The 26,273-nt window shown below is 32.9% G+C and overlaps 1 protein-coding gene across 2 annotated transcripts; it reads left to right on the top strand.

The window, feature by feature from the left end:
* The first annotated feature begins 576 nt into the window (after window positions 1–576).
* Window positions 577–26,273, top strand: LOC143225514 (BOS complex subunit NOMO3). 2 transcript variants are annotated; one of them, XM_076455102.1, is made up of 7 exons: window positions 577–848; window positions 4,922–5,150; window positions 13,975–14,547; window positions 15,430–17,177; window positions 18,589–18,847; window positions 20,391–20,501; window positions 24,977–26,273. In XM_076455102.1, exons 1-7 carry the CDS (start codon window positions 679–681, stop codon window positions 25,442–25,444), a joined length of 3,558 nt encoding a protein of 1,185 aa, XP_076311217.1. In that variant the 5' UTR covers window positions 577–678; the 3' UTR covers window positions 25,445–26,273. The 2 variants fall into 2 exon arrangements, with proteins under 2 accessions (XP_076311217.1, XP_076311218.1); XM_076455103.1 differs by lacking the exon at window positions 13,975–14,547.

Below are 26,273 nucleotides of genomic sequence, written 5' to 3'. Positions count from 1 at the left end.
GATGGTGTGACTACTGTCATTATGAACCATCAAGATAACATGGCCAACACCAGATGCACTTTGTAATCACGGAGCTCAAAGGCAGACGTTCTTCAGAATGTGTATAATGCAAGCAGAAGTGAGACACCATTAAGTGTTGCAATACCACTGTGATTCTGTGTTTGTCTGTTCTTGATGGATAGATTTCTATTAATACATTGTTCCACACGCACTACCTGGAGAAAACTGTGTTAGGCAAAACTACACCATGGAATGATAAGTTATCCTTTCGAGAGAATTTTACTAAACGTAACTAGTATTCTATCCCATATTGAAAGAGTTAATTAGTATGTACCGATCTTTCGTTATTCGTGTTTAATATGTTTTATCAGTTTTCTTTACACAGTCTGAAAGTTTAACAGTTACTGAAATGTAATAGAATGACTTAAAGCTATTGATTTATGTTTTGTTTACTACATTTTATGAAAAAAAGTCTTAATTTTGAGTGAATGTATATATATATTACATTAAAAACCGTTCGAAATATCGATAATTTCGTAGCCTTTAAAACCAATGTGCTTCAATTAAAATATGAGTTTAAACGGAAGACCCGTATGTATATGTGAGAAACTGGCGTTAGTCCTCTTCTCGTGGGTTAGGTTTAATTTCCTGGTACGGTGGTAGGAATCAAAGTGAGAAATGAAAACCATGGAAATACTTGTAGTGTTAGGTTCTTTCAAATTACGCTTGAACCATCTTATAATTTTACCGTTATTATTCAGTTTTACATATGAAGAAGATGTTCTTGGTTGTGGTGGATTTGTGAAGTCAGATTTTGGTATTAACTATTCCCGAGTGGAAATTAAGCTGTAAGTAAATTAAATCAATAAACTTAGTTTTTGAAGACTTTTAGACTTAATACAACTTACAAGTTACAGGCAGCTAGTACTATTCTAAAATCATAAGAGTGTGAAGAATATGGAATTCACTCCACATGGATGAACAGATTTAGTAGAATATTAAAGAATTCAGATCTATTTATCATTTTTCATCACATGGATACTAGCTCTTCCAGGATACTCCTGACTCTCAGAATATTGTTCTCAAGAAAGGCTTAGTTTAGTTTCACAAAAAACTATATCCAAAGAATAGTGTACTTATGATTTGAATTACTGTAAAAATCCTTATATGGTGATTTTGGTACATCATTTCATCAGATCCATTGCTTCTATGCTTCTTTTTTTTTTTACCAAGTACTTTACATCATGAAGAATATGTTTCCAATAGTGTTTACATGTGCTAGTTCTGGAATGATAACCTAAGTAACATACTTATCTTTTACTGTTTTGTAGTCAATGCCTATGACAATTTGCTTTAAGTGTGATAGAAATATTTTTATTTTCTTAAAGAATAATTTGTAAATTCAGTTCATTTCTGAATAATGAATCCAATTTGTGAGGTAATGTGACACACACTAACTTTTACGTAGGTTAGATTAATGTAGTATAATGCATAAGATTAATATGTTCTTGTTGTCTCTCTTCTTTTGTTGTTATGACATAAACCTAACATATATGATATATTCTCACTGATTAGTTACCTCTAATGAACACAGTGAGACTTAGAATTTATACATCTAAACAGTAAAACAATTTTCCTGTAAATGATTTATGACCTGTAACATTTGTCTGTCTGACTCTTTCTTGGTCCAAATTTTTGTTTATCAGAGTTTTAAGTGGATTATTTATAAGATTGCTAGATAGTCCCCATACTTAATGGAAAATGTATTATAAAGATTTATTGGATTTAAACAAAATTGAACAAGAAATATCAATAACTGTAAATCCCTTTAATTCTTTTGTGTTTAGATTCTTAATATAAATTAATATGTATAGTCTCCTATGTTTAAAATATGTTTTTGAATTTAAAATATATTGACACAGTAGCTTACACGTAATTCAGTTGGCCTAAAATGTTTTGTGTATATAATTATTTGTATATGCTCTCTAAATTTTCATTAAAATTATACTGATTTGCCATAGCATTTTGTGAATTGTCATTCAAGTTATTATATACATGTATGTATTCTAATAGTTTTCTGTAAAGTTAATGGTTTTAATTTAGTGAACAATTTTGGCATACATATAGACAAATGTTAACTAAACATTTCTGGAGAAGGTCACATTAAGTTAAAAAAAATTGTATACTTGATAATAATGATATGCTAGAGTTACTTGTAAGAAAACTGTTCGGAAATTATCATTACAATCTAAAGTTTCACATTTCAAACATTTTATGTCCAACTTAAACCAACAGTTAAGCTACTGCCCCTTCCCAAAAGTTAGATAGATAAAATGAACAATTTTACTTGGATAATCTTTAATGTGGTGGCTTATTACCACAAGTGTAAACTTTTAACATAACAAGTGACTTGTTCAGCATCTGTATAAGTGGTGCATGGCAACTTCCTGGTCAATCTGACATTATAATGTCATTAGAAGTTTTTTGTTGTTGTTAGTCTCTTAAAGAAATGTTTATAAAGTGAGGTTCAGTGAAGGAGGATCTTTATTGTCATTTGTAGAAGTTATTGTTGCACAGCAAATCACTTAAGAAAGCATGGAGCCCTCATATAACATTCTAAACCATTATGGAACAACACTTTCATTTGTAAAGTCTGTCAGCATAAAAGACAGAGTCACTCATATAAATCTGAAAAACTATTATGAAGTTTTGTTGTTTGTATGTTTTTTGCTGTTTTATTTTTTTTTGGGGGGGGTACAGTGACACTATTGTGGATATTATTCATTTTCATATGAATAAAATATTTTAAGAGATACAACATAAACAATATATATATATATATATATATATATATATTTGTTATGGCACAGGTGAAAATATTATATAGTGAAGCCTGTTATAGTTGTAGCATGAACATTGTAGGTTTTACTTAGGTGACCTAGTGACATAGAACAAAGAACTTGTTAGAACTGTAAAAGAAAAGAAAAATGTAGTTAAAATGTTATTAGACTTTCCATACTATAGAACCATTTTAGGTTTCTAAATAACATGATTAAAATTATTGTTGATGTAAGATGTTTTACTACTGTGGTGGTAATGAAGATGAGTAAAAAAAGTCATGTGGAAAACAAGACAAAATTACATAAACAGCTAAATACACACACACACAGATAGATAGATAGATAGATAGATAGATATATAAAGCAAAAAATTAATAGAGAAGATAAAGAGAACATTAGGATTTAATAGCAAGTATTAAACAGCAATGGGAAGTTTATGAAAAAGAAGTCATTGATCAGGAAACTATATTAATAACAATTAATAACTTTAATAATACAGTTTGTTTACATGGTTTCAATAATTAGCTTAGCTGTTATTGATACTGTTCTCCAAAATACTTTTTTACTTGTTTGTGTAATTTTCTTTTTTTTTGATTGATTTTTTTCACCCTTGTCTTTATTTTTAGATTCCTTGTATTTCACCTGGAATTATGTAATACTTTGCCAGTTAAGAAATGGTGCATAACACTGTACAACTTTAAATCAGATTTTGAATATTAAATTTTTACAATATAAAAAAATTGCAAAGGGTAAAATACAGATGTTAGATCTACATATTCCTAAAAGTTAAAAGTTTTCTCTGCAATTAAGTAGTGTAAATAAATTTGTTAATAAAAATAATGCTAAACTTGTTTCTCTACTTATAAAATATCAGTGAGTTAAATTGTTTACCAAAAACTGTTAATGTATGTTCAGTTCATACAGTGTGTATAAACGCGTCTGATAACTCAGTGCTCATTAGAGAAGCATTTGAATACTGAAACTTACTTATCAATAAATAGGGTTTGGTGTTGTATAAATATGCTAAGATTTTTAATATGTTTCTTTTTTAAAGGTGGTTGATAAATTTGAAAATTAGAGCTAATATAAATATTCAATTCAAACACTTCATGCAGATTTTTACTCTTCTCAAAATATATCTAAGTTGGCTTTATTTGTCCTATCTCTATTATCCCATTTTTTATATTCACTTAACTCTATACTACTTTTAGTAATTTTTATTCAATCTTCATGTGAACTCTTTTTACCACACATGAAGGCAAACTGTTTCATGGATTGACCATCTAATTTTATATTTATATTATAAAAGTAACGCCATCTGAATTGAACTTGTGTTCGAGTTTTCCACATCATAAAATTTGTGTCCTTTAGATATTACCTGCATGGCCCTTTATGAAAACACATTCGTGTATCTTTAACTTCTAATCTTAAAATCTTCCATTTGTGTTCTCTCCTTCTCTGTGGCAAAGACATATCAATTCTCCCTAATCATTCACCAACAATGTAACATGCTTTCTTATCCCCTCAGCTGTGAAAATTTATGAAATAAATTATCAATAACTAAAAATTTAGAAATCAGTTGGATGCATTCTGCAGGCTATTACTCGAAAGAAATTAAAGCACACCACGTGGTGTGTTTAGGAAGTGCCTGTCAGTTTACAGTCACACCATATAGCACATCCTGTAGCTAAGGGGTTAAGTAAAGTGATCAGAATTGAACACAATTTTCACAAGTTTGAAAATATGGGACATGGTTATTATATCCATAAATATAAATATAACAATTTGTTTTCTGCAGAACACTTACTAGTTCCTAATGCTATTACATTTACAAATTTATTAGGATTCATTATTTATGCAACCTAATTGGTTTAGATTTTGATAACTCAGCACTTATGAATATCTTTGCTTTTAGTTTACTTACTGATAATGTGTATTTTAAATTTTACAGCTTTTACAGGAAAGCAAGTTGTTATTATTGTAATAAAACACTCATAAATATTAATCTTAGTTTCTTCTGACATTTTAGGCTCATTAGTATACCAAAGATATTTGTAACTAATTTGTTGTTTCTTTTTCAGTTACAGCAAGCAAGGAAGTCTTAAGTACCAGACAGACTGTGCTCCAAACAATGGATATTACTTAATTCCTTTATATGACAAGGGGGATTATATATTAAAAGTTGAACCTCCTGGTGGGTGGGGCTTTGAACCTACAACTGTTGCCCTACATGTGGATGGAGTAAAAGATGCTTGTAGTCGAGGAGAGGACATTAACTTTGTTTTCAAAGGTTTTTCTATATTTGGAAAGGTACGTACATCAACTGAATATTGTATAAACAGCTACAGTTTCAAAATTAAGTGTTAGTTCACTTTATTTAATTCTAACAAAAAATAAGATTGTATTTACAAACATTTAAATTAATGTATTTCTTTCATTAACTATGCTTTTTATTTCTCCTTTTTTAAGAGTGTAAGTGAATGTAAAAAAAGACAACTTGATATGCTGAGTATTACTGTATAAATTATATGTTACTCACTTTTCTGTATGGAAAAAAATTCATTATTAAACATCATTTGAGTACTTTTGAATTGTAAGTATTGAATTTTTGTTGCTTGTATATTTATGCCAAATTACAGATTAATTGTGTTGTGAAGACATTGCTAACAAAATTATTATAGGTGAAATATTATGTCTAGGAATAAATACTGGGTACTTTATTGGATATTTTAAATAGCAATTTGAGACTGAAAAATAGTAGTTTATAAGTATGGTTGATTAAAATGAAATAGAGCTGGGTGATTAACTCAATCAGCAGGACTGATTCTTGTGATCATTGACTAAAGTGATTATTATCATGTAAAGTTATTGATTAACCACAATTAAACTAAATTGGTGAATGGCAGAAAAATAATTAAATGATCAAAATTAATGTTACTGATTATCTTTGTTTTCAGTTATTCAAACTATCCAAGTAATCAAATTATTGACATTATGATTCCTCATTACTGTTTTTTCGATTAGTTCATGTTTGTTCAACTTTGGTTGCCATGTCTGAGTGATTAGAATGTTTGTTTCATGATTTGAGGATTTGATTTTCATTAAAACCACTCTTGTTAACCCTTTCAACCATTGAAGCATTATAATGGTTTTTATTTTAAAGGTATAGTGAAGCTGTTGAGGCTATCTACCACCATGTGTGATTCTGAACTGACAGTGGTATTGAGTACCTCAATAGTTGACAGCAGGTACTGCCATTAGGTTGCCTTCCAATTAGTGAGAGGCTAAAAATTATAGATGACAGTTAGCCTAAATAGCTTTGTTATAATTGAAAAAAAACTTGTTTGGCTTCAGATGTATACCAATTGAACTCTTACACAATTAGATAACATGGCATGGCTACGGAGAGATATCCATTCATTTTAATTATACACAACTGATGAATATGTAGGTGTGCCCCAGTGGTCATTGGTTGCATAACTTTCACAGTGATGTCTATTGTTTGTGTTTACTGTGCTTGAACCAAATGGTGGCATAGTTTCATTTTAATAATTTCTTATTTATTATAAGCTGTAAAGACAACCAGTGTTATTAATGTTGAATTACTTTAATAAAAAAGTTATGGCCAGGTAATATTCATTATTTTTTATTAACTCAAGATAAATGTTGCTTACTGAACAACTTACTCATTTCACTGTTTTGCAATTAGTAAGTTTTACTTTAATGAAAAGTTCAAGTTCCATAGATTCAGTTTTAACCGTGGTAGAATTGTTGATTCTTTTTAACAGCCTGTTTATTCATTTGATCAAGTTGCTCAGTGATAGTTGTAGTATGTAATACCACTAAGTGCTCATTGAATATTAGTTTTCAAATTGTGCTTAGATTGTGAATTTTTATGTGAGCTATGAGTGAAGGAGTGTTAATTGTAAAAAGATTTTGATTCTGAAACTAGTTCTACAAGTGAAATTTTAAAAGTTGAATTTTTTTGTCAACCTCAAGGTAAGTTTTTTGATAAATAAACTTTGAAATCCTACAAGCAGGAGACATATGATGAAAGGAAATTTATGGACATTTCACTGTTTGTTTCAAGTTTGGTATTTGATTTAAACTAATTTATGTATGATGTTAATTAGAAAGTGTGTTGTATAACCATTTTATTACAGAATTTTGTGCATCACAATAATCTCTTTACATTGAAGGGTGTAACAAGAGCAGGGATTAGAATCTTGTTTAAAAAGTTGTGATTAAATTATTTCTGAAAATAACAAGAATAAAGGTGTCACACTTAGTTTATGTTACAGTGAAAGTGGTTTTTAACATATAGAAAAAGAAAAGTTATTACTTTTTATAGTTATTGTGATTTTCCACAAAGACTCATCTATTTATTTAAGTGAATTTAATTTTGTAGTACTCAGAATATAAATGTGTTTCAAATTTTAAAACATGGTAACCAGAATTAAATAGCAAAATTACATCACACTGCAATACCTGTATAATAACACTAGTATGAAATCAGGCAAGCAGTTTTCTAACTATATATGTACAGTGAGATGGATAACTATTGGCCAAGATTGTAGAGGGAACCCATCTGTTTGGTTGTAAAGAATTTTTTTTAAACAAATTTTCCCCTCAGTGTGGATTCCTGTACATGGTGAGGGGACCTCCCAGGGAAGGTTCTGTTCTTTCAGTTTACCTCCTCTGGGATCTAAACATCCACTCACATGTTTGCCGTGCGTGGCAACCCGTGAAGAGGAGGAGAGACTCCTGGTGGTTGAGGGGTCCAACCCTAACACACCACTTTTGCCTTGAATTCCTGTAAACGGGCGGCCTTTGGGTGGCCTCCCTTGGGTCAATTGGCTGGTCCACTTGGGCTAGAGTCAATCAAGTACTAGTGTTGGAAGTTCTCAACAGGTGTTGTGGAAATTGTGTCTGATGCTGGTGTTTGGGTATAGTGCTCACGAAACCCTGGCGTTGCTGCAATGTCCTTGCATGACACTGTAGTGTGTCCCCTCGTAGGGCTCCATGGTGGGTGGGGTCAGTGGGTACCGAAATTTTCCTTTTTTCCTATGGATCCTCCAACAAAAAATTTAAATAAAATAGTGAAAAAACAGTCAATAGGTAAACGACCACGTCTTGAAGACTCTGAGCAGCAATCTTCAACATCTGTAACACCTGTACTCCATTTTCTTATATTACATTCTCTTTCAGAAAAACCTATAGGATAATTGTCCCCCTTTTTTATTCAGAAGGGACTAGAGGGACTTGCTGGCTCTCCAAAGTCAATAAAGAAGCTTCGATCTGGAGACATATTGGTTGAAACATCCACATCCCAACACAGTGAACTCACCTTGAATTCAAAGGCAATTGGGGATGTATCTATTGAGGTTACCCCTCATGCTACCTTGAATTCATCACGAGGAGTTATGGTTGAGAGGGATTTGAAGAACATCCCTGAGTCAGAGATTCTCGCTGGTCTCTCCACTCAAGGAGTTTCTGCAGTGAGGCGCATTTCCACTCGCAAAGATGGAGTTACACTGCAAATAAGTATCCTTGTTTTGACATTTACATCGCCACGTGCACCTGCTACCATCAAGGCAGGTTATCTAGTTTGCAGGGTATGGCCGTACATTCCAAACCCTCTCCAATGTTTCCAATGTCAGAGGTTCGGCCACTCAAAGACATCCTGTCGTGGTTCCCTGGCGTGTGCTCGTTGTGGTGGCAAGGATCATGATGCCTGTGAGTGTCACATGGACCCACATTGTGTCAACTGCAATGGTTCCCACCCTTGCCCAAAATGGTTGGAGGAATAAGAGGTGCAGCATTTGAAAACTACTCATAACATTAGTTATCCTGATGCTCGGAAATTGCTGTTCGCCACTTCATCTCGGACATATGATGCTGCACTTACCACATTATCTACAGTGGGAGTGCAGACAGATCTCTGTGTGCCTCCAAGAGAATAAATTTCAAAACAAATGAAAAGCCTTTTGACCTCCATGGTTAAAAGGTTGATGAATCGACTTCTACACCCATCTCTGCTCCTCCCATACATTCCAACAAACTTCAAGATCCACATCCTTTAATTTCAGATACAGGCATTTCTTCTGATACATCTTTTTCTCCCACCCCACGATGCAAAACAATCATTCGTCCACGTCCTCAGTCACTGGAATCCCCTTCCAACAACAAAGACCTGCCCAATCTACCCAGGGCAGGATCCATGGAGGTCGATAGACCTCCTCTGAATAAGGACAGTAAGGAAAAAAGACGTGGTCGTAAACAGAAGGGTTCTCCAGCCACTTCGCCTACCAGTCATTAAAAATGGCCACCTTGATACAATGGAACTGTCGAGGTTTACGTTCTAATCTGGATGATATCAAAACACTGATTGCTTTCTACTATCCTGTATGTCTTTCCTTACAAGAAACATTTCTAAAACATGCTGATACAGTCACCATTCGGCAGTTTTCTCTGTACAGAAATGACAGGCTGTGTGATGGACGAGTACATGGCACTATTGATTGATCAGCATGTGCCCACCCTGTCTTTGTCACTCAACACACTCCAGGAGGCCGTAGCCATCCGTGTTTCCTTGGGTCATACCATCACTGTTTGTTCTCTCTACTTGTCCCCTGGAGAGACATATGATCAATCAGACCTTGATGCTCTTATTGAACAGTTGCTGTCTTCCTTTCTAATCCTGGGGTACTTTAATGGACATCATCCCCTCTGTGGAAGTGCTGTTATTGATAGGAGGGGTCGCTCTGTAGAACATATGCTCTCTGATCACAATCTTTCTCTTTGTAATACTGGTTATTCCATTTATTTTCACGCACCTAGTCAATCCTTTACCACTGTTGATCTCTCGGTTTGCTCCCCTTGATTATTTTCCCATTTTTCATGGAGGGTTGACAATAGTCCAATAGGCAGTGATCATTTTTCTATACTTTTGAGAGACACTGGCCATGGTTAATGCCACCCTTCCCCTGTGCCTCGGTGGAAGCTGGATCAGGCAGACTGGTCCACTTTCACTGCTCTCGCAGAACATGATCCTGCCATCATGAATTAGCCATCAATAGATGACTATGTGGCAGCGGTAACTGACTGTATTATACAAGCAGCTGCTCAGTGTATTCCTAAAACCTCGACACGTTTCTCATGATATCCTCATCCGTGGTGGAATCCTGCTTGCCACTTGGCACGGAAGGCTCAAAAACAGGCCTGGAATTCTTTCCGTAGATATCCCAAACTTTCAAACCACATCACTTTCCAACGGGCCCGTGCACATGCTAGGTGGGTAAGACGTCAAAGCCAGAAGGAATCTTGGATTAAGTTCACAACTAACATATCTTCTATCACCAGTTCCAAGGTCATATGGGACAGGATTTGAAAGATCAGTGGGCACTACAATTCTATCCCCCTCTCCATCTTACTCTCTGATGGTCAAGAGGTAGCTGATGTCTAGAGCATTGTCGATACTCTAGGTGAAAGCTTTTGCCAGGTATCTAGCACTTTTGCTTGTTCCTCCACCTTTTTGGCCATCAAGACTTGGGCAGAGCATTCACCTCTTTCCTTTCAAACTGACTGTCTCTTTGACTATAATTGTCCCTTTACATTGGTGGAACTGAAAATGGCCCTTCATCAGTCTGGCAGTACATCTGTTGGACCTGATGATGTACACTCTTCTCTTGATATTCTTCTAATTGTTTTTAACTGGATCTGGCAGGAGAATGTTTTTCCTGATGCCTGGTGCAAGGCTATTATCTTACCTTTATCTAAACCTGGGAAAGATCCCAAGATTTCTTCAAACTACTGTCCAATTGCTTTGACGAGCTGTCTCTTTAAGACCTTAGAAAGGATGGTTAATACTTGTCTTGTTTGGTTCCTTGAATCAAACAACCTTCTCTCGCCCACCCAGTGTGGGTTCTGACGACAGCACTTTACCATGGACCACCTGATTCGACTTGAAACGTCAATCAGAGAAGCCTTTCTCAAAAGACAACATCTTGTATCAATATTCTTTGACATTGAGAAGGCTTATGACACAACATGGAGGTATGGACAGGAGATTCCAAGTTCGTGTGGGTTCGACACTTTCCTGTTCTTTTGTACAGGAACTTGGGGTCCCTCAGGGCTGTGTTTTGAGTGTCACACTTTTCAGTATAAAGATAAATGCCATCACTGAACAACTCCCTCTCACTGTTGCAAACAGGTTCTATGTCGACGACTTTCTCATGTCGTGTCAGTCGTTGAACATGAGATATATTGAGCGGCTACTACAAACTGCCCTCAATCATGTACAGAAGTGGACAACGGTGAACGGCTTTAATTTTTCTCTCTCTAAAACCATTTTCATGCATGCACTTTTGCTGCTAACGGGGTATTCACCGTGATCCTGAACTCCGTATCGGTGAAGTTTCACTGCCAGTGGTCCCTGAGACCAAGTTCTTGGGGCTTATCTTTGACCGTAAGCTGACCTTTATACCACACTTAAACTTGCTACAGGTCAAATGCACAAGAGCACTGAACATCCTTCGTGTCCTCTCTGCTTCCAGTTGTGGAGCGAATCGATGTTCTATGTTAAAGATATATCGTGCTCTTATTTGTTCAAAACTCGACAATGGATCAATGGTCTATGGCTCTGCCAGACCCTTGGCATTAAGATGCTGGACCCCATTCATCATCATGGACTTCGACTCTGCACTGGGGCTTTCCGCATCTTTCTAGTTTAAAGCTTATACGTGGAATCTCATGAACCTTCTCTGCACCTTCGTCGTTTACAACCTTCTTTACTGTATTCTTTGAAACTTTATTCCTTACCAAAGCATCCCACCTGTTGATGTGTTTTCCTTTATCAGTGGGCCTTACTTTTTCAGAACAGATGATCTGCCATTGTTCCTTTTGGCCTTCGCATCTAGGCTCAATTGGATGAATTGGGTCTGTCCTTGGATAACATTGCAGAATCCACTTGTCAGCCCATCCCACCATGGCTTATTACAGTCTCCAAATATGACCTTTCTTTTTGAGAAAAGCAGATACTCCCAGTTGGAAGTACCAACTTTTATTTACTGAACATCTTCAGAGCAATCTTTCCATTCCAATTTATACAGATGATTCCAAATCAGGTGACTCTGTGGGCTCTGCCATGGTTTGTTGTGGTTCAGTGGTTGCCCACAGAATCCCCTCTACAGCTTCTGTATTCACTGCTGAACTGTACACCATATCTCTTGCCCTGGATCATATTGAAGCTGAGCAGTACTCTGACTGCACAGTTTATACTGACTATTAGTTCTCTACTGGCCTTGGAATCACTTCACATTGGCTCACACCCTGTTTTTGCTGATATTCAAAACAGACTGGCCCATTTTTTATTAATATCTACTTCTATCCAGTTTTTCTGGATACCAGACCACGTTGGTATTTGCGGGAATGCGCTTGCAGACATGGCAGCTAAATCTATCTGCTCTGGCACTATCACTACTGTGCCTATTCCGTACATGTACTATGGTCCTGTATTCAAGGCTAGGCTCCATGCCAACTGGCAGTCCACTTGGAGTGAGCAACGTGACAACAAGCTTTTTCAAATAAAACCCTATATTGGGCTTTGGCCGTCTAGCTTCCGTAAGGTTTGGAAGGAGGAAGTTTGTTCTATCTAGACTACACATTGGTCACAGTTTTTTAACTTATCATTTTCTTTTATCTGGAACTGATGCACCAGTGTGTAACACTCAAATCACTGTAAGCCACATTTTCTTTCTTGCCATCGTTATGATTCTCAACGACGGCAATATTTTAAACATGTTTTTTCCCAGGGTTTATCTGTAACATTGGACAGTGTTATTGGTGATGGTGACTCTGTCCACCTTGATAAAGTTTTTAGTTTTTTAATGACCATTAATCTTTTTAATCTCATTTAAGTGTTTGATATTTATTCATTACACCTTTTTAATTGTGGTTCCCTTTTCAGAGTCTCAATCTCTCTAGTTCAATTTGACATTGGAAAATGGCCAGAAAATTAAATAACTCGACACCAGGACTGGAAAGGCCAACTTCAGGTGACTAACACTGCTGTTTAAACTATCCGTTTGAAATACCTGTTAGTCGTCCTGGCGAGTTGTTAGTACAATTTTGCTTAATGTCTTTCAACACTTTTATTACTTTTCCTTTTGGTACTGGCCATAATGACACATAACTCAGAACCAGGACTGGAAAGACTAACTTCAGGTGACTGACGGTTGTTCTTGTACTTACCTGTTAGTCTTCCTGGTGGGTTATGATCATTACCATTTTGCAGGAGAAAGTCCTTTACAACTTCTCTTACTCTGCTTTCTCTCTTAAAATTGTTGGCTGTGTGTCAACATTGGTCGAATGCTTTTTCTTTTTTTGAAAGATGTTTTGTTTTACCTTCATTTCCTTTTCTTGTTTTACTACATTTAATTTATTTTTACCTTTTTACTGGATGTTTGGCACAGATAGCCTAGCTGCTTTGTGCCATAAAACACTAAATCAATCAATCAATGAAACAATTTTTTTTTTTTTTTGGTTTAGTGCTAAGGGTAAGAAATTGGTGAAATGTTTTCAATTGAAACTGTGATGAAGCTTGACATAGCTAGGAAGAGATGGTTAAAAATTATTTCTGTTGTTTCATCCAGCAAAATGCTGGTTTAGAGAGATCCAGTATCTAGACTAACCACAATATATTGAGTAGAAGAAGACATTTTTGAAATTTAAGAACCAAACATAAAAGAGAATTTAGTTAAAGTTGAGCAATTTTATAGAATTTGATAATCATTTAATTGTTGGGTTTATCAATTGATTACATTCAGCTAACCTGTTATCCTCATACGACAGTTGGGTAATTAGAATAATAAAAAGTCATAATTTTTTGTGAATTATAAAATTAAGTTGAACAGTCTTGAGTTAATTTTAATAATAATGGAAATATTTTGATTATGTGGAAATATATATAGTTGTGAGCAGTGGCATACAAAATACATGCCCTTTTTTTCATACACTTCCAATTTAAAGTCACTAATGGACAAATTAAGAGGAACTTGGAAACTAATCTGCATTCAAGTATGGTTTTTGTCATGGATGGTAACAAATGACTAGTTTTAGTTTTTGTCACTGCTAGGTTGTAAGCAAAGGTTCTGACAATGGACCTGCAGGAATCTCCATATTTTTGAAGACTGTTAATGGTGAACTACTACAAGAAACAAAGACTGTTGGTGGTGGTGATTATTCGTTTTCAAACATTCTTCCAGGAGAATATTTAGTGGAAGCCTCTCACACAAAGTGGAGATTAGATAACTATCAAGAAAAGATCACAATATCTCAGGATAATGGTAAAATTGGCAGTGGAATAGTAGTAGGAGGATATGATGTTCGTGGTGAAGTCAGGAGTGAAGGGGAACCCATAAGAGGAGTTCATTTCATTCTCTTTGACCTTAATGATTCCAATAATATTCTGAAGATACAGGGTTGTGATTCTAATTGTGTTAAAGGGTATAATATACCAAGTGGAATGAAATATTTGTGTCAAGTGACATCAGGTACTGATGGTAAGTTTGTCTTTTCATCAGTTCCTCCTGGAAAGTATCAGCTTTACCCTTTTTATAAAGGAGAAAACATTGAGTTTGATGTATCTCCTTCAGTAAAAGAATTTACAGTGGAACATGGAAGTATTGAATTTAAAGAAAAATTTCAAGTAAGTGTATATGGATTAATCTAGTTTAATATATGGAAAATGAAATGTATCTCTTCCAAATAATTATGATTGTTATTTAAAAATTGAGAAATACTTTTACATATAAATACCACAGTTCTGTTAAGTGTACATATTAAGCACTATTTGTAGATGCCCTAACATTTTATAATTTTTACTTTTATTTTTAATTACTTCTGACTCATTTTTAAGAGTAAAGAGATTAAAGTTTTTGGTGTTTAACCATCATCTTTCACTTCTGTTTAGGTGAAATTATTGGGTTGTTTTCAGTGTTTTTTTTTCATAAGTTTTAAATACTCTAAATACTGTGTTTTTGGTCATCTTGTATTTTTCATATAGCATATTTGTTTTGCATTATCTAGTAAACTGTCTCCACTGGTTGGTTTAATGTTTTTGTAATTGAAGTTTCTCGCATTTGTTGGTTATGCCACTATTGGTTAGCATATTGTGAATACTTATTTATTTGTTTTTCATCTTTTAATGTTAAAATGATTTGCAAAGTATAATGTTTATAATTTTATTTGTTTAGTTTCTGGCTGTTTTTACATGGTCATTTTTGATCTATTGATTCTTATTTCTAAAATTAATAGGAATATTTTTCAGTTCCCTATGTTAAACTGAAATTTGGTGATTTCTTAATTTAATTTAATTAATATATGGACATTTATTATTCATATAATTTATTCCTACTTTGTTTTTAAAGTGAAATGAGCAAGATAGTTTATAATTTATACAAATCTGTTTAACATATTTTGCAGAAACATGATATAAAAGAACTCTTCTAGAGCAATCTTTAGTTTAAATGTTAACTCTGAAGACATTTAAAATTTTTTTTTCTAATTTTTCATGTATTTTCATTTGTAGGTTCAGGGATTTAGTGTTAGTGGTAAAGTGTTTACTGGCATAAAAGGAAAGCCTTTGCCTGGTGCAAAAATTCTTCTTGATAGTAAGGAAGAAGCTCTTACTGACCAGGATGGAGTGTATCATCTGGATAATATGAAGGCAGGTTCCTACAGGTTGGATGTCCAAGCTCATCACTTTGTTTTTGAACCAGTAACTGTGAAAGTGACACCTAACACTCCTGAGCTTCCAGAAGTTGTAGCATCACAGCTTGATTTGTGTGGCCAACTTATCATTTCCCATGTGCCATCTGGGGTTATCAGGGAAACAGAAAGATCTATTTTAGTTACACAAGAAAACAAGAAAGATGAATTGCAAGTCATGACTGGAAAAGATGGAAAATTCTGTTTACCTGTTACTCCTGGAAAGTATATTTTAACACCTGCTTTGTCAGAAAAAGAACAGTTATGTGGATTAAAATTTGTACCAGCTGAAGTTGTAGCCATTGTTAGTGACAGTCCTGTCTTAGATGTAACATTTTCACAGTTTCGTGGAAGTATAAAAGGAATAATGAAATGTTTAACTGACTGTGATGGTGTCCAGTTGGCATTAGAAGCTGTGTCTTCTCAAAATCCCACTTCCCAAATAACCATAGTAGACAAGAAACACTTTAGTTTTGAAGGCTTGTTACCTACGACTTATGAACTGTCTGTGGTTAAGGATGAATGGTGTTGGAAGAAGAAAATTGAGGTGATTGATGTGGTTGACAAAGATGTAACTGATGTGCAGTTTGAGCAGACTGGTTTTTTAATGCTTGTAACTTCTTCTCATTTCACTGAAGCAGAGCTAGTACATCCATCAGAATATGTAGAGAAAATTGAAGTGCCTCAAGGTACCAGCATGCACTGTCTTCCTTTATTTGGAGTTTATAGTTTGAAGCCTACTGGTTGCCATCTTTTCAAGGAGGAAGTGTTCTGGTTTGACACACTACATCCTTCTACCATTACTCTGCTTGCTTCTAAGCACTTGATGGGTGGTATTGTGTTGTCTGAAGAAAATATCACAAGTATTGTTGTCTCTGTACAGAAAGAAAATGATGAAAAAGATACAGAAAGAATTATTCTTCAAAACTCTACTTTAACAAAAGATAATCTCTTTGAATATCATTTTACTTTTTGGGCTCAACCTAGGACTGCCTTGATCTTAACTCCATTGTCAGAACAGATATTGTTTCACCCACCTTCATTAAAGTTTTTTGTTCCTGATGACTGTTCACCAGACTCTGTGAGTTTCAAAGGGAAAACTGGTTTGTTTATTCATGGGAAAGTCATACCACCACTAGAAGGAGTCAAAATCACAGTAAGTGAAGTAAGTGGACAGCAGCAGGTCATTAGTATGACAACAGATGCCAAGGGTAGTTATGTAGTTGGTCCTTTAGACAGTGATTTGGAGTACAATGTTGGTGCAGACAAAGAAGGTTATATCTTCAGCAAGTTGGAAAAACAAGGAAATTTTGCTGCCTTCAAATTGGCAGAGGTAGACATTACTGTCCAAGGTGAAGCAAAAGAGGCTTTGTCAGGTGTGCTAGTGTCTCTTAGTGGAGGATTGGACTACAGGAAGAACAGCATGACCCAAACAGATGGAAGACTTGTGTTCTCTGGTTTAAGTCCTGGGCAATATTTCTTGAAGCCTATGATGAAAGAATACCAGTTTGAACCTCCTTCCAAGATGATAGAAGTCAAAGAGGGAGCAACTGTAGAGATGAATATCAGGTGGGTATAATAAATAAAGACTCACTAGTGATATTTATATGCAAGTATCAATAAAGGTTTTATGATAAAATACAATTGCAAACAAGTTAATTAGATATTATTACATTTATTGTGCCTCTTAAAATTAAAACATTTGATTTTTAAACTACTGTTAAGGTTTTTGATTGTAGTTTTAACTTATTTTACATAAAATAACATAATGGTGATTAGGATTACATTATAAGTTGTTACTAATGAGTGATGATTGAAAAATCACAATCATCATATTGACAATGTTGGCTAAATTGTATTCTGTTAAAGCAAAAGTATTGAAGAATTAAGTTTTTTTATGTGTGTGTATATATATATATATATATATACACACATATATATATATATATTTCAAAAACGTGTAGAAAAATAAGTAAATATCAAGAACTTAAATTATTTTTTGACTAATTTTATTATGTCATTCTTATTTGATGCTTTCTCTCCTCTGGTATGTAATGTGATCATTTCAGTTTAAAAATTAAACTTTCTAGCCTATAATGAATAAGCATGGTTATTGTAATTTCATTTTTGTACACCTTTAATGCTTATAAATATTAATTGAAAAGAATAATTAGAAATTTCGACATCATTAAAACTATCTTCAATTTGATGAATATATGTTTCATAACACAGCTAGTTTTATAGGATTTGGTTCTTATTGCATTATATTAAACTTTTGTGTAACATGAGAAAGGTAAATTATCATTAATGTTGGAAAACACAGAATCCAATAAAATCCTATCATTAGAAATTTTAAGGTATAATTATTTACCTGGTATATATTACTTTGCTGTAGTCATTACTTATCACAATGTTAATAATAATAATTTTTTCAAAGTATGCTCTGGCATTAAAATAGTAAATATAAAATGTTTCATAATGACTGTTACGTAGAAGATTGCATTCTTTAATGTCTACGTGATATATTATCTTAAATTGTTGTATTTTCATTAGATTTTGGGCTAATTTATGTTTAATTATTTCTAAGATGAAGTTAAAGAGCTTCTTAGAAGATTGTAATGTTCAAATTGTTTGAAAACCAGACAATTCCCACAGTTATTGTAAATGACAAAAATCCATCTCACTTACAAAATGCATCGAATGAATATTTTCTTAATATTTATTGTAGTACATTTAACTTACAATACATCTTTTGTTTTTTAGGATGCTTTGAAACTATTGTATACGGATTCACTGAAATATTTATATGCGAAATGTTGTATGGTTATCATACAAAATCATAGATTGGAGAAGTTACAATAACATAAAGCCACACTTGTAGCTTTGACCTAAAGTACAAGTATGCATGAATATGTATGTGACAAAATAGAAATGAGCTCACTCACTCAGATTTAAATTGAAAAAAATCCCTTTTATACAGTGGCAAGAGAATGGCTTTCAGCTGCTTTGGTGTTGTTAACTCATTGACGGGAGAAGCAGAACCAGGAGTTGTAGTTGAAGCAGTTGGTCATGGGAGTGATTATTGTCAGCAGTTTCAGGAAGAGGCCCTCAGTGAACAAGATGGAACCTTTAGAATTCGTGGATTGATACCAGGTTGTAATTACAGCATCTCCTTAAAAAAAGGAGCAGAGTCAAATCAACATATAGAAAGAGCTGCTCCGAAGGAAATAATTGTTAAGGTACTTGTATGTAAATATGTAGGTTTGTTCATTCTCAGCTCAATAAAATCAATGCATGATAATAATATAGAGTATCAATTAAAAAACTTAAATACAAAGGACCTGACATGTTTTAGCAGCCTCACTTACCTTTTCCAGGTATTTGTACATTTCTCTATGTGTACATTGTTAAACAAACTTGATTCCACTGTTTAGGTCAGTTAAGATAGTTTTTTAAAGTAATTGAAAACTTTATTGTTGTCTTCAGTTATGGGCATTTGGTGGATCATAGAAAAATTTAAATTAAGTAATTTTCTCATGCACATAGATTGTTAAGTGTTAGCTGATATGTTCACTATTGGCAATAATCACCTATTATCATGTTAACATTAATATGTACACTGTTATTAGTTAATCACCTGTTGATGTATGGTTAACAGTAAAATGTGCACTTGTAGTGGCTAACATTCTGGTGAAATGGCTGTTAATTGTTAACATTCTTGTATTACAGTTGTTAAACAATTAGTGAAAATTCTGGTATTATGGTTATAGATACATAATAATCAATTATGATAATAGAAAATTATCAATTATTTCACTCTGGAATATTGAACCTGGAAATATTAGGGAATTTGAAAAAGACAGGTGAGAAAGTGAGGGGAAGAAATGTAATTTATTTAAAAACTGGAAAAAGCAGGATTGTGGACCTTTAAAAAAAAAAATTAAATCCTGAATGTTATTCATGCAAGTCATGCCATTTTGCTGTACCAGTTACTTATATATTTTAACATAATCTGATGAAAATGGTATAATTCATTATGATATTTTAAATCGTGTATTTTTTTTACAAATACAAATAATACATTTTATTGTATTACCATCAAGCTACATCATTCTTTGTAGTCATGTAGTTTGAAGTATGTTCTGAAGTTTTTACCCTTTATAACCAGCTTTTTGGCTAAAGTAGTATTAATTAAGTAGAAGTATCAGAAAAATTTAATTATCAGACTGTTGAATGTGCTTATGTAAAAATCTAGTAAATTTTAGAATTTTTGTTTGAGAAATCAAGGGGAAGAAAAGTTCAATAGAATGTAGCCTTCTAAATAGATACCAAGTAAAAGAACTATAAAGAATGTAAACAACTAATCATTTTTTATTGATAACAAATATTTACCATTTAATTTTCTAATATCCATAGATTATTGACAGCTAATTTCCAAAGATTCTTTTATCTTAAGATGATAGCAATTATGTTGACATTTGAACATGAATTATTAACAGTTAAATGTGTAATCAGTTATTCTTGCTTTTTAATTGTTGTAGTTATAGTTTTTGATGTAAATATGTTTTTAGGATTACAGTAATTATGTACATAAAGAAAATTTTTATATTCATATGTTGTGACAGGTGTGTAAATAAAAATGGGCATAGTACATATGTCAGTTTCTTCACTGATGATATCTTAACTCTAAACTTTAATAATTTTATTATTTACTTCCATTTATTGCATAATGTATAGTTGGCATACTGAACCATTCATGCTGTTTATCTTTTTCAATTGTAGATGGAAGCTAAAGACATTATGGATCTGCGAATGATAGTATTTCGTCATTTTAACCAGATGGACATCAGTGGCAATGTTGTAACAAGTCAAGAGTTCCTTTCATCACTGAAGGTGACTTCTGGTTTTATATTGTCAGTAGTTTAGCTTAATTCTTTTGCTATGGGCAGATCAAAGGGTGCATGTCATAACATTTTAGAGAGCTTTTTTCAAAATTTTATTAAATAACTTTGCTATCACTTATGTCAAAGGGATTCAAATCAAAGAGAAGGCTGTATTTCACATTTTAATAATGTGTGTTAATTTCTTAATTTAAGAGGAAATATAAAGAAAAAAGTTATAAATATTTTTTGCATGCCACATAAAAATACCTGTTGTGTTATTGTTCCATTCATGATTAGTTGTGCCTACCACACAACATGTACAGTAGTTATCGAATTAGAAACTGAAATTGGAGATATTGACAAGTTAAAATTAAGAACACCCTGCTTCTTTGATTTACTGAGATATAAGTATATTTAACCAGTCTAATAGTTTGGCTCTTTCTACTATTACATTCTTTCAAAACTTCTTGTCTAGTCCCACCTACTTTTATTTTTTCTAAGAGTTTATAACTAATGGAAAGAGCAGTTACTTGTGTATATAAATCTTAACAGCCATTTGAAAACAGCTTGAAGGAGAAAATCCTAAATTTGTCAAAACTGTTGAATGTAGGATACTAAGTTGTAGCTCTGAAGAGAAAGGGATTTTTTTTTGTTAATTTACATAAAGCTTGTTTAGACACCCAAATAAATTACAGGTGTTTTGTGTGAACTAATATAGTAAGTTGTTATTTTTATTTTATTTTTATGTATATTTGAAGCTTAAAAATGGAGAGCATTAGAGATATTCATTTTTAAGCTTCACATTTACAAGAATAAAGAAAATATCTGTCAAAAAACAAAGGATATTTTCTTTGTTCTTGTAAATTTTAAGAAAAATAACTACAATTTCAGCAAATGTGAACACCATGTATAGATACTTATGTTATTTATGGTAGCTAAAATCTTCCTATATTTAACAAAATACTGGTATTATAATTAGAGATCAGTATTTTGACTTTGTACGCCCATATAATTATGCCTGCTGAATTTGTATTATTCTTCGAATTTTCTAAGTTGAGGTGAAATAAATGCAAATTATGCAACAATAGCAGCTAGAAAACATAAAAAATGTTTTATTCATAACATTTTGGAAATATACAATATTCTACAGATGTGTGTGGAATAAATGATCCACATCTCTGAAATGAATAATGCACATACAAATTGCATGAATTAACTCTTTTGCTGTGGATCATGGGTTGAAGGCCATATCATCATGTTTGTTGACTTAGGTTCAAAATTTTATTAAATTACTACTTTATGAATTTATGTCAGTAAGTTTGAAATCAAACTGTAGATTATAATTTCTTAACTTGAAAGTAAATATTAAAACAACACATCTAAATATAGATTTTAGTGAGTCATGGGTATGTTGAATGCAGCACTGTTTAAAATTAATGTTTGTTATGTCAAAATACTGAGTATATAATTTTGTACAAATTAGGAATTTAAATTACTAGTACTGACAAGCTAGAATAAAAAATAAAAAATATCTTTTTATTTTGTTGGGATATGGCTTATGTACTGAATCAAACACAGTAGCTCCATTAAACTTTTTTTATTTTTTGAAATGGTCCCTTGTATACTCTTACTACAGTGTGATGTGAATAACCAGTCAACAGCTTAGAATGTCCACATAGTAGTTTTCTCAGTCACTTTAGTCTTTGAAAAGGCTGCTATGTTCTTTTGATTCAAGATTTTGATGAGGTATATTGTGTCTTTAGTCTGCTTGAAGTTTCATATTTTTTATATCTAAATACATCTTAGTTACTAAGCTTAATAAATTGTAGTGAAATTTTAATATATCAATGTAGTTATTTATGATTTTTTGGTTATTCTACTGTATATATAAAAACTAAAATATATATGCAAAATTTTAAAAGGCTTAGCAACTGAGTACAAAGGTCTTAGAGAAAAGAAATAATTGTTTGCTTTACTTCTTGATTTAATGTTCTTTATTTTGAGAAAATATGTTTAATAGTTTCTTTCTAAATAATAATAATATATGTACATATATATGATGTATAAGAACCCGAATGTAACTATATATTACAAAATACTAGTCCACTAATACACAACCAGGACAGGGAAGACTAGTGGTCAGTTTTATGTTACTGGATACATAACATGAGTGCATCAATGCAAGTTATACAGCATTGATACAGCTGGTTATTCAAGTTCACAGTTGATGCTATTCATTTTTTTCTGCATGTTCAGAGCAAGGATGATTTTGCTAGTTTTCTTTTTCCTGCATGTGTTGTCATGACTCCATGCTGTTCTTTGGTAAAAAAGGTCTGTTTTTCTCTCCCTATTTCTTCCAGATCTGTCACTGGATTGGTGGTAAGTGTTCTGATTTGTTCATTTCACAAACGTTTGCAATACTCTGGTAAATTTTATTCATATGTTCTTTGTGTGTCTTTGTCCTTTTTTACACATGGGATAGTTAAGTATTTCATGTTGTCAGTGCACAGCTATTGATAGACAAAATATTTATATGTTTTTTGTCTTCTAAGTTAATTTAGATCTACTGTAAGGTAGATCCTTTTTATCTTTGGAAGTTCTCATTTCCATGGGCCAAGCTTATGTGAATTCCCTTCAGTGGACACTCCTCAGTCAGTAAAACATCTCTTGGATCCTGTAGGTCATCCTTGTATCCTTTATTTTACAATCAGGGCTGACATGGTTTTTGTGGCTAGACAGGGTATAAACCTTAGTAAAAGTTCTGCATATAAAATCTGATCCAAATTTACCTCTGTTTGAAAGTGGAGCAAGGAAATCATTGCCACTTCATAGTTCTTGCTGGGGCTGTGGGCCATGGAGGCTTTCTCCTGAGTGTGTTGTAGACTTTCAACTTACTATTTATTCACTCAGTGAGAAGAGGAAAAAGGTGGTTTCCTTACTACCATTTTCTCTGGATGCTTCTTCCCAGATGGACAGCTGTCAAATGGAGTAGTATCAGCCTATATGCGATCTTCCTCATAATATTGAGTTTGGGATGACACTGCCCTGTTTCTATGGCTGTGTGCAGTAGAAGCCTCCTTTCTTGTTAATTCCAGTTGCATATGGTTTCTTTCCTGTCTTGTGGTTGAGTTTGTAAGACTTTACCTAATAATACTGGCAACAGTACATACAATATGCTGTTGAGAGAATGTTCCATATCATTCTTTTAATTCCAGATGCAGGATGTCTCTTACCTGCATTTCAAGTTGGGTGAGTTAAGATTTCTGCTCTTAGTTTCTGTTACAGATATTACTCTGTCCTCATAACTGAGTTGAGTCAATGACATGACTTTAATGCTGAGTTTGGTTTGGTATGGTTATTACTCTTATGGTGGTTTTAGGAATTTGTTCAGTTGCTTTTTGTAATTCTGGTCATTTGACATGTGACACTCTGTTTACTTTTGGTTGTGATACATGTGTATGTGTAATATGGCCCACGTATCCTAGCCACAATGTTTGTTACTGTATACTAATTTTTATTTGATTGATCCTCAGCCACCTAATGCCAGAGAAGAGTTGTTGAACCTTGTCTGTCTGGTTGAAGTTGAATATATGAGTAGATAAATTGGGTTGTTTATACTGTGGATTACACCTCCCAGAACAAATTATTCTTGCACGTTCTTTCTTCCCACTCGTATCAAGTTCACTTTCTTCTTTCAGGGCAAAGGATATATCTGTTTCAAAAGTAGTGCAGTTCATTTTGGATCCTTTTCTTTGACTAGTGATTTTAGAAGTTTTGATATTAGTGCTATAGAAATTATTTTCTATGCCTAGTTTGACAATTAAAAGAAACTGCACCATTTTGTTACTTATATTTTAAAAGCATGGAACTTTAAAATCATTTATTGTTTATGGGGCAACTGAGTAATACACCATAAACTATCATAACATGAAATATGAAAAAGAAGCAAATACAACTACTGGAACTTGATGAAATACAGTTGAATGACTAATTGATTATATATTTTTCCTGCTTGCACAGCAATTGTAACTAATGCTATTGCATCAAATGTCCAAATAAATTATATATTTTTATAACTTGTACATAAAAAAAAAGATGCACTTCACATAAATGGATTTTTTAATATTTGGTACTTGTATGATTGAATCATGTGTCTTTCTTATAGATGTAAAATGTTAATTCTCTTACTATGAAAGGAGAAATATGCAGTTTATCATAATAGCAACATGTTGATATAGATATTCTGTTTATACTGAAAGATCTTTTTACGAGGGTAAAAAATATTCATTCTATGTTATTCTGGTTGTAGTTTGTTAGTCGTATAGCAAGATTTGCTAATTAGTTTTCTATTAGAAAGTATGTTAAATAGATTTCTTTACTGTGGAACTTGTTATTAAAATAAGTGGTTGAACTATTTTAACACAATTTTAATTTTACAATATCAAATTGCTTTTAATGTTAAGTGTGTTGGTTTGTTTTTTACAGATAAAATTGTACCAAGAAGACAACCTTGACCAGGCTATATATACATTCAGTTTAGGCCAGAGTAGTTTCTTTCAACTGCCTGCTCTACCCTTGGACAACCGTATGTATATACTTCGACTGGACTCTTCTCTTCCACCTAGCACGTTTCATGTGGATTCTCCATCAATTTCATTCCGTGCTAATACATCTTACAGACACATGACGTTCCATTTTAGCCCTCAGCCACGGTCTCTGGAGCATGAGATGACACAAGGCTCAATTCTAGCCCTTCCACTGACTATTGTGATTGCTGTTTTAATATACAACTATTCTAAGGTATTGCCCTTACTCGGCCAGGGTGTGGAACTAATGCAGGCATTGGTCAATCCAGCTAAAGCTGCTACTGTATCTAGTGCTGTTGCCAACAGTGAGAATTTATCCAGTGAACCTATATCTGGAAGGAAAAAAGTTAAACCTAAGAAAATTTAGCTTTTAAATATTAGAAATAGTTAATGGTAATAAGTTTTACATTCAAAAGTTCAAGAAGTACAGTGTTAAACAGTATCAATAAAATTTATACAAATGGTGAATGCTCAGATCTTGTGAGCTTAGATTTTCTGAATAACTGGAAGTGATATTAAAAGGGGGAATTGTGTGGAACTTCTGGTATTTTATATTTTCCCTTAATATGTGTTGTGAACAATCTGAGTGTACTTGATAATCTTGTTTTCATCAAGTAGTAATGGAAGAATAGGTTGAACAGCTAGTGAACCACTCTTTTAATACTTTTTTTATCAGTTATTGGAATTTATATGAAAATTATAAATTGCCAAGTTTTCTTACTACAGTAGCAAATAGTTCTAGTACCTGTAGAAGAGTAAAAATCTGAATTAGAATTACTATTAAAATTAGATTTTTATCTTTTGCATAGTATTCAAAATTTGCAAGTGTTGTAAGAATAGATTTCATCTTATAATTATATTTCAATAAAGTGATGTAACTTAATATATCTTCCTATAGTAATGTGAGTCTAATTATAAACAATTTCACTAATAATTAGTTGCTAATGTTATTGTTAATGTTGAAACCAAAATAATTTTTCTTTCATAATTTAAACCTTTCCTTTAGTATTAAACCAACTAATTTCATTGTGAGTTGAAATTATGATCTGAAATTAACTTTGCAGTTCCCATCAACTTGGTAATTTTAAACAAAATGGAAATCTTCTAGCAAACACAAGTTTATTATTTGTGGAATTATTTTATATTTGTATAATTTATGCAGCCTTTTCATGTAAATAAAAACCTCATTAATGGAC

This window comes from Tachypleus tridentatus, chromosome 9 (assembly GCF_004210375.1).
Source record: "Tachypleus tridentatus isolate NWPU-2018 chromosome 9, ASM421037v1, whole genome shotgun sequence".
Taxonomy (NCBI): Eukaryota; Metazoa; Arthropoda; class Merostomata; order Xiphosura; family Limulidae; genus Tachypleus; species Tachypleus tridentatus.
Note: the sequence above shows the minus strand (reverse complement) of the source record. Positions and strands in the feature narration are given on the sequence as shown.